This window comes from Triticum aestivum, chromosome 5B (genome assembly GCF_018294505.1).
Source record: "Triticum aestivum cultivar Chinese Spring chromosome 5B, IWGSC CS RefSeq v2.1, whole genome shotgun sequence".
Taxonomy (NCBI): domain Eukaryota; kingdom Viridiplantae; phylum Streptophyta; class Magnoliopsida; order Poales; family Poaceae; genus Triticum; species Triticum aestivum.
The window spans coordinates 443,614,497-443,624,565 of NC_057807.1; the positions used below are offsets into that span (position 1 = coordinate 443,614,497).

General features: G+C 43.2%; 1 protein-coding gene across 2 annotated transcripts; it reads left to right on the forward strand.

Moving 5' to 3' along the window:
- Window positions 1-324: 324 nt before the first annotated feature.
- On the forward strand, window positions 325-3,604 carry LOC123112348 (uncharacterized). Of its 2 annotated transcripts, XM_044533306.1 has the most exons (3): window positions 355-475; window positions 554-651; window positions 2,229-3,604. In XM_044533306.1, exon 3 carries the CDS (start codon window positions 2,268-2,270, stop codon window positions 3,372-3,374), a length of 1,107 nt encoding a protein of 368 aa, XP_044389241.1. In that variant the 5' UTR covers window positions 355-475; window positions 554-651; window positions 2,229-2,267; the 3' UTR covers window positions 3,375-3,604. The 2 variants fall into 2 exon arrangements, with proteins under 2 accessions (XP_044389240.1, XP_044389241.1); XM_044533305.1 differs by lacking the exon at window positions 554-651 and having other exon boundaries at window positions 325-475.
- Window positions 3,605-10,069: the final 6,465 nt, after the last annotated feature.

The window sequence follows — 10,069 nt, forward strand, 5'->3', positions numbered from 1 at the left end:
TGAGGTTGTGCTGTCGGGTCTGACGTGGCGGGCGCCCCATATCCGTCTCATATTTGGTCTTGATATGAGGGGTGCCGGTCAGTCCGGACATTTGAGGCCGATTTAACGAGCAATCTGGGTTAAAAAATCATGACCGGGGCCGGCCCGCGCGTATGAGGCCGGTTTGAGGCGCACAGCTGTGGATGCTCTAAAATCGTAATAAAACTAAAAGAAACTAAAATCGTAATAATTTTCTGGAAAAAAAGAGAACTAAAATCGTTCGACCGATCGATCGATCTCCCGTGGGGAACGACCGTTCGACCGATCCCACCTCCGGAGCTGAAGTTTGGCAGTTATTCGCGGCCTTAAGAAAGCTTCGGCCACGAGAACAATCTAGGTCCCTTTGAAATCTCGCCTCGCCTCCCCTCCCCTCCTCCGCCGCCTTTCTACCCCACTTTCCAGGCGCCGGCTTGTCAGATCCGGGCGCCAGCTTCAGGTATTCATCCGAACCTCTCCCAGCCTAACCTTTCCTCTGTATGCGATCTGCGCCCGTGGCTCACAGCTCCTACCACAGGGAAACGCTTGTAGGATTAGTTCTCGTACCGACGACGGTCCTAGATGCGAAATTTGAACGGGTGGCACACAAAATTACATTAGATTTTGGTGGTGCAGGTATGAGCTTTCGATTCTTGTCCTTCTCGCCAAACCATTGGGGTGCGTTTGATTATTGCCCAGCTTGCCTATAGCTGAGCTAGCTTAGCTCGGCTGGGCTATCTTTGCCTTAGCTGCCCGTTTGGTTCAGTGTCGTTGCTGGCAAGAGCCAGCATCTAGCCGTTTGCCTGTGTCGAGGGCAAGCTAGCTCGTCTTGATAGGATCCAAATATCCCAAAATCCTTGTTTTAGATTTGTTAAATACGGATGTATCAAGTCACATTTTAGTATTAGATACATCTGTATCTAGACAAATTTAAGACAAGAATTTTGGGACCGAGGGAGTAGCTTATAACAAGTGCATCATCATTGCAATACCTTGAAAAACCAGTGAAACAGAGAAATAGCTATAAGCAGATCAAGTTGTAAATAGTCATGCAAAAATTCAGCGCAGCTTTATGATGATTAATTTAACACACTGACTGATAAAGAATCTGAGTAAAAAGCTTATTGTTCAGGAATGAATAACTCTGTGACATCGTTACATGCCTGCATGAGGAGGCACGGTCATTATCTCCCTAGGAGACGATGCCGGAAGACATACAAAATAATCCTGAAAGTTTGCAGTGAAATGAATCACACAGCAGGAGCAACGGGAACGTATTCAGGAAAGTTATCACCGATCCAGCACCGCACAAACTCTTGAATAGCAGCCATCAGTCTCCCCTTCAACATGGAAGCCACTTGTTCATTGGTGGCCGCAGATGTCTGTAGCGCAAGTCGGATGAAGAGAGGGTACTCTTCAATGTCATCAATTATTTTGAATAAATTCTCATTCGGGTTGGTACGTGCGTGTAACGCATAGTATCCGACATATCACGCAGAGACCGCGTCATGTCTTGAGCTGCACTCTCACCACACTTCACCCACTTACCTTTATCACGTTTGTCACCTCTAGGACGCTTCGAAGATGAGCATTCATTAGTGGTGTCGTCAGGAACACAATCTGAATCATCATGTGTTGCAGGATCAACCTTAACATCACTCACATTCTTCTCGGTATCACCAATAAAATCCTTATCACGGGCATGAACACGGTCATAGGGTGTTTGAAGGACCGTGAACTCTCCGGTAGCATGCTTATCCTGAAATATGAACTCCATCTAATCAAAGTTAGCAATAGGCACATTGATATATTTCCCCCTTTTATCTTTGTTCTGGAAGAGAGAAGTAGCACGAAAATGTTAGTTAGCTACAAAAGATAAAATATGATACTAGATGGACATATAATTTGACAAAATTTATATGTATTGCTCACATTCTTCAACCAAACACACCCTTGATCTTCGGTTTTGCTAGAGCACGTCTAGATGTGCCCTAAGTATTGCACATCAAAGTGTAAGTCCTGTGTCATTGATTTTACTCGGAGATTCATGCAGGTATTTTCCTTTTTCTTTTGCTTTTCCTTTTTATGTTGATTGAGTCACTTAGATTTGCAGTAACTAGACAGACCCTTTGATCTTTCTATTTAGAGTAATCCTGATATTTTAGTTTTCGACAAGTGTTAATGCTACTGTACTAACTTTTTCCTTTTGATAGCCACGATATTCAACTACTGGGTGTGTTAAATTCTCGAGGATGATGAATCGTCAGTTTGCGAATATGATAGTACACAATTACCCCAAGGGAGTTTATTCCTTGCGCCGTATCAACCTCATGGAGCATCTCTTCTACCCTTCAACAGAAGCTGCCCAAAAAGCAGAAGCCAATAAGAAGGGATGGTTATCCACCATGTTGAAAGGGAGCCCCAAGCAGCGTCTGCCCAAGACGAACATCAACTTCTCATCACTGCCTAACATGGCCGACTTAACGGCCAGACATTTCTTCTCCCTGCTGAAAGGGCAGGGGGAGGGCTCTGTCATGTTCGTCAGCCCTAACGTCCACACGATGATGTACGACACTAGCACGGACTTTGTCTTTGGCATGCCCCAAGCCAACTTCTGTAAGCAGAGCGACTCAATCTCCCTGTCCATCACTCGGCGGGGCTATGGCCAAGAATACCACGAGCTGTATGTCATAGGCAAAGGAGAGGACGGTGGCTTGTTTGAGGTCTTGAAATATACCAGGACAACTGATCTGAGCAAACCGCCTTGGTACTGGCGACCTCTGCCCTGCCCGCCATTGTTTCCGCAGTGCCTGCCTGGCGGCAACAGCAAAGTTTGTGCTCCCTCTGCAGCGGTCGTGTTGGATGCCACCACAATATGTGCCTCATCCGTGGATGCCGGAGCCTGCGCCTTCTTTGACACGGTAACCCGTGAGTGGAGACAGGCTGGCAGCTGGGTGCTGCCCGTCCATGGTGCGGCAGAGTATGTCCCTGAGTTTGGCCTCTGGTTTGGCCTCGACGATGCCATTGGCAACCCCAACCATTGCCTGCGTGCTTTTGACTTCGATTCCTCCAGGCAACCGGTGGTGCGGCACTCCTGGAGCTATCTCAGCCGCCTGCCGGATGAGTGCTTGCCACGGCAGAGGCACCTGCTAAACATGGGCTCAGGTAAGTTCTGCATCGCCACCAGCTTTCGGAATCTCTTGAGGCACACCTCGTGCGCACCACTTGATGGTGCGGTCGATGAGCTTACCATCTTGACCGGTGTGGAGGTGGTGCGCGATGTCAATGGTTTCCAGATCATCAAGCACAAGTCTGAATGTTACAGTTTGGAGGACAATAGAATCCACTGCGTGCTCTGAGGAAAACTTATCTATGTGTCACTGTTATTGGATTGATCCTTCCATGGTTTTTCTCATCAGATGTGAATGAATATATTTGCTTAGCTTTTATCTCCATGGTTGAAATAGTCAAATAGGCAATTGATGGCTGCAAGAAGAAATGAAAGCATCATGGTGCATCTTTCTTTATGGAATATTGTTTTTGGTAAAAAATTATAAATTAAAATTATTGGTCATGCTATCTGCTTAAATTCTAGCATATATTTTTAGTTTTTTTACCTCTGCGCTTGAGTCAACTAGTAAAACTTCATCTTGAGGATTTCTCCGTCCTTTCTCCTACCTTTATCTCGAGTGTAGAATGCGCGCCCGCCTTGGCCCCAGCAGACCACACCCGCGATTCTTTGTGGCAGTGAACTGTTTGGGTATGCTCGCTGCTTCGAAGAGTATTCCCACCATATGATTTTGTGACTTAAACTAGTTTATATTTTGTTAATTAACTATTTATGCTCAAAGTTTGACACTATAGTACAGGCCACAGGGGGCTCAATAAACCCGGACCGAGTGAGTATTAATTATCCTGCTTTGATGCGCTTGTTTTTTGGTGAGTTTATTTCACTGGTTCTTCTTTTCATCGTCTTATGAGGCCGCCGCTATGAATCCGTCTGGTGGTAACTTTGGTCCTTGACTCTGATCGTTCTTGTTTAGCATTTTGTAGTATCTATACATTGTTCAGCGTGCATGTAGCGGAATTTTATAGAACTGTTTTTTGTTCATTGCCTGCTTTAGCTAATTAATACCCTCTACTATACGTGTATGGGCTGTTGGTTCTGGAGCGATAATACAGTGTTCACATAATTTATATGCCCAGAGTGATAATTTACAGGAATCCCAGGACACTATAGTCTTCATTCTGTAGACAATTTACATGCGCAGGGCCTCTTGCTGAGTGCAATATCATACAAGACACCTATAGGATTTGGAATGAGCCTAGTCTTCCTCAATAAAAAGATATAAGTAGAAGGACGGCATACGTGAAACAGAGACAAGTGTGATAGATCAATGAAATAGTCAAGGACCTCCAGAAACAAAATATCAGTGTACTTAACAAGTGGTGGTGGAAACTTGATACTCAAGATGGTTTTTGGCAAGATATAGTTAAAGCCAAATGTCTTCAGAGAGATTCTGTGGCCACGGTCAAAAGCAGATTCTCTGATTCCCCTATTTGGAAGGCTATTATGAAAGTAAAAGAGTGCTATATGGCTGGTAGGGATGTGCTTCTTGGTTCTGGTAATATTGCTAGACTGCAGATGTGCTCTTTTATTGTTGGGCTTGATATTACCTCTGATCCTGATAAGATTGTTTAGGCTTTGGGCCCCAAGCAGACTTTTACTACTAAGTTGATGTATGAACACATAGAGAGAAATATCACGGGTTGTGGTTTTAAGTGGATTTGGAAAGCTAAAATTTCTTCTAAAATCCATATCTTCCTTTGGCAACTTTTTCAATATGCCGTGTTGACCAGGGATGCTATGAGCAGGAGAAATTGGACGGGGAATCCGCGCTGCTCTTTTTGCAGCAAGAGAGATGTCCCAGCATCTCTTCTTCTTACTAGATGACCCGTTGCGCCCATGGCGCAAAAAGCGAGAGCGAGACATGAAAGTGAGAGTGATTTAGAGCCAATTTAATAGACATCCCTCTAATCATCTAAGTGATCACGTGATCCAAATCAACTAAACCATGTCCGATCATCATGTGAGATGGAGTAGTTTTCAATGGTGAACATCATTATGTTGATCATATCTACTATATGATTCACGCTCGACCTTTCGGTCTTACTGTTCTGAGACCATATCTGTATATGCTAGGCTCGTCAAGTTTAACCTAAGTATTCCGCGTGTGCAACTATTTTGCACCCGTTGTATTTGAACGTAGAGCCTATCACACCCGATCATCATGTGGTGTCTTAGCACGAAAAACTTTCGCAACGGCGCATACTCAAGGAGAACACTTATACCTTGAAATTTAGTGAGAGATCATCTTATAATGCTATCGTCAATCAAAGCAAAATATAAAGGATAAACATCACATGCAATCAATATAAGTGATATGATATGGCCATCATCAGCTTGTGCTTGTGATCACCATCTCCGAAGCACCGTCATGATCACCATCATCACCGGCGCGACACCTTGATCTTCATCGTAGCATCGTTGTCACTTCGCCACCTATTGCTTCTACGACTATCGCTACCGCTTAGTGATAAAGTAAGGCAATTACAGGGCGATTGCATTGCATACAATAAAGCGACAACCATATGGCTCCTGCCAGTTGCTCTGAACTTTGTTACAAAACATGATCATCTCATACAATAAAATTTAGCATCATGTCTTGACCATATCACATCACAACATGCCCTGCAAAAACAAGTTAGACATCCTCTACTTTGTTGTTGCAAGTTTTACATGGCTGCTACGGGCTGAGCAAGAACCGTTCTTACCTACGCATCAAAACCACAACGATAGTTCGTCAAGTTAGTGCTGTTTTAACCTTCTCAAGGACCGGGCGTAGCCACACTCGGTTCAACTAAAGTTGGAGAAACACACACCCTCCAGCCACCTATGTGCAAAGCACATCGGTAGAACCAGTCTCGCGTAAGCGTACGCGTAATGTTGGTCCAGGCCGCTTCATCCAACAGTACCGCCGAACCAAAGTATGACATGCTGGTAAGTAGTATGACTTGTATCGCCCACAACTCACTTGTGTTCTACTCGTGCATATAACATCTACAAATAAAACCTGGCTCTGGTACCACTGTTGGGGAACATAGTAATTTCAAAAAAATTCCTACGCACACGCAAGATCATGGTGATGCATAGCAACGAGAGGGGAGAGTGTTGTCCACGTACCCTCATAGACCGAAAGCGGAAGCGTTAGCACAACGCAGTTGATGTAGTCGTACGTCTTCACAAACCGACCGATCAAGTACCGAATGTACGACACCTCCGACTTCAGCACACGTTCAGCTCGATGACGTCCCACGAACCCCCGATCCAACAAAGCTTTGCAGGAGAGTTCCGTCAGCACGAAGGCGTGATGATGCTGTTGATGATGCTACCGACGCAGTGATAACTCACAAGTATAGGGGATCGCAACAACTTTCGAGGGTAGAGTATTCAACCCAAATTTATTTATTCGACACAAGGGGAGCCAAAGAATATTCTTGAGTATTAGCAGTTGAGTTGTCAATTCAACCACACCTGGATAACTTAGTATCTGCAGCAAAGTATTTAGTAGCAAAAAGTGGTATGATAATAATATTAATGGTAGCAAAAGCAAAGATAAATGTTTTGGGGTTTTTGTAGTAGTTGTAACAGTAGCAACGGAAAAGTAAATAAGCGAAGAACAATATATAAAAAGCTCGTAGGCAATGGATCAGTGATGGATAATTATGCCGGATGCGATTCCTCATGCAATAGTTATAACATAGGGTGATATAGAACTAGCTCCAGTTCATCAATGTAATGTAGGCATGTATTCCATAAATAATCATACGTGCTTATGGAAAAGAACTTGTATGACATCTTTTGTCCTACCCTCCCGTTGAAGTGGGGTCCTTACGGAAACTAAGAGATATTAAGGCCTCCTTTTAATAGAGAAAGGGAACAAAGCATTAGCACATAGTGAATACATGAACTCCTCAAACTACGGTCATCACCGAGAAGTATCCCGATTATTGTCACTTCGGGGTTGTCGGATCATAACACATAATAGGTGACTATAGACTTGCAAGATAGGATCAAGAACACACATGTATTCATGAAAACATAATAGGTTCAGATCTGAAATCATGGCACTCGGGCCCTAGTGACAAGCATTAAGCATAGCAAAGTCATAGCAACATCAATCTCAGAACATAGTGGATACTAGGGATCAAACCCTAACAAACCTAACTTGATTACATGGTAAATCTCATCCAACCCATCACCGTCCAGCAAGCCTACGATGGAATTTCTCACGCACGGCGGTGAGCATCATGAAATTGGTGATGGAGGATGTTTGATGATGACAACGACGATGAATCCCCCTCTCCAGAGCCCCGAACAGACTCCAGATCAGCCCTTCCGAGAGAGATTAGGGCTTGGCAGCGGCTCCGTGTCGTAAAACGCGATGAAACTTTCTCCTTGATTTTTTCCCCGAGATGGAATATATGGAGTTGGAGTTGAGGTCGGAGGAGGTCCAGGGGGGCCACGAGATAGGGGGCCGGGCCCTAGAGGGCGCGCCCCCCTGTCTCATGGACAGGACGTGGGCCCCTGGCACTAATTCTTTCGCCAAAAATTCTTATTAATTCCAAAAAGTGCCTCCGTGGATTTCCAGGACATTCCGAGAACTTTTCTTTTCTACACATAAAACAACATCATGGCAGTTCTGCTGAAAACAGCGTCATCCGGGTTAGTTTCATTCAAATCATGCAAGTTAGAGTCCAAAACAATGGCAAAAGTGTTTGGAAAAGTAGATACGTTGGAGACGTATCAACTCCCCCAAGCTTAAACATTTGCTTGTCCTCAAGCAATTCAGTTGATAAACTGAAAGTGATAAAGAAAAACTTTTACAAACTCTGTTTGCTCTTGTTGTTGTAACATGAAAAGCCAGCATTCAAGTTTCAGCAAATATTATGAACTAACCATACTAACAATAGCACATAGGTCTCACAATTACTCATATCAATAACATAATCAGCTAGCGAGCCATAATAATAAAACTCGAATGACAACACTTTCTCAAAATAACCATAACATGGTATAACAAAATGGTATCTCGCTAGCCCTTTCTGAGACCGCAAAACACAAATGCAGAGCACCTTTGAAGATCAAGGACTGACTAAACATTGTAATTCATGGTAAAAGAGATCCTGTCAAGTCATACCCAATATAAACCAATAATAATGAATGCAAATGATAGTGTGCTCTCCAGTGGGTGCTTTTAATAAGAAGGGTGGTGACTCAACATAAAAGTAAATAGATAGGCCCTTCGTAGAGGGAAGCAGGGATTTGTAGAGGTGCCAGAGCTCGATTTTAAAATAGAGATTGAATAACATTTTGAGCGGCATACTTTTGCTGTCAACGCAACAACTATGAGATGGTTGTATCTTCCATACTACATGCATTATAGGCAGTTCCCAAACAGAATGGTAAAGGTTTATACTCCCCCAACCACCAACAAGCATCAATCCATGGCTTGCTCGAAACAACGAGTGCCTCCAACATACAATAGCCCTAGGGGAGTTTTGTTTAATTATTTTGATTTGCTTTGATCTTTTTGGTTCATGGGACTGGGCATCCCGGTTACCGGCCCTTTCTCGTGAATGAGGAGTGGAGTCCACTCCTCGTGAGAATAACCCACCTAGCATGGAAGATATAGGCAGCCCTAGTTGAAACATGGGCTGCTCGAGCATACAAAACAGAATTTCATTTGAAGGTTTGGAGTTTCGCACATGCAAATTTACTTGGAATGGCAGGTAAATACCGCATATAGGTAGGTATGGTGGACTCATATGGAACAACTTTGGGGTTTAAAGAGTTTGGATGCACAAGCAGTATTCCCGCTTAGTACAGGTGAAGGCTAGCAAAAGACTGGGAAGCGACCAACTAAGAGAGCGACAACAGTCGTAAACATGCATTAAATTTAATTTACACCGAGTACAAACATGAGTAGGATATAATCCACCATGAACATAAATATCATGAAGGCTATGTTGATTTGATTCAACTACATGCATGAACATGTGCCAAGTCAAGTCACTTAATACATTCAAAGGAGGATACCATCCCATTATACCACATCATAATCATTCTAATAGCATGTTGGCACACAAGGTAAACCATTACGACTCATAGCTAATCAAGCATGGCACAAGCAACTATAATCTCTAAATGTCATTGCAAATATGTTTACTTCATAATAGCTGACTCGGGAACGATGAATCATTATATTTACAAAAACAAGAGAGGTCGAGTTCATACCAGCTTTTCTCATCCCAATAAGTCCATCATATATCATCATTATTGCCTTTCACTTGCACAACCGAACGATGTGTATAATAATAAGAGTGCACGTGCATTGGACTAAGCTGGAATCTGCAAGCATTCAACTCAAGAGAGAAGACAAGTAATATGGGCTCTAAGTTAAATAAACAATCATGCATATAAGAGCCACTAAGCATTTTCAATATGGTCTTCTCAACCCCCAAAAGAAAGAAAATAAAATAAAACTATTTACACGGGAAAGCTCCTAACAAATAGAAAGAAGAACTAGAAATCTTTTTGGGTTTTCATTTTAATTTCTACTACAAGCATGGGAATTAAACTAACTATTTTTTTTGGTTTTTCTTAAAGTTTATCAAACACACAAGAAGAAAACTAGAAAAAGAAATTTAAACTAGCATGGATAATACAATAAAAGAGTATGAGCACCGACGACTAGCGTGTGAACATGAATGTAAAGTCGGTGAGAAATACGTACTCCCCCAAGCTTAGGCTTTTGGCCTAAGTTGGCCTAATACCAATGACCGCTTGGCTGATATCCATAAGTGAAACTGGGGTAGTACTGAGATGCAGAGGCGACCGCCTCCTGAGCAGCGGTGTGTTGGCGAGCTGCCTCCATTCCCCTCTCATATTCAGTTGCTTCTTCCCTGGTGACAACATATCTTCCTTTTGCCT

Bases quoted from the DNA above. Each gene is read 5' to 3' on its own strand.
- LOC123112348 (XM_044533305.1), top strand. From the start codon at position 2,268: ATGATGAATCGTCAGTTTGCGAATATGATAGTACACAATTACCCCAAG.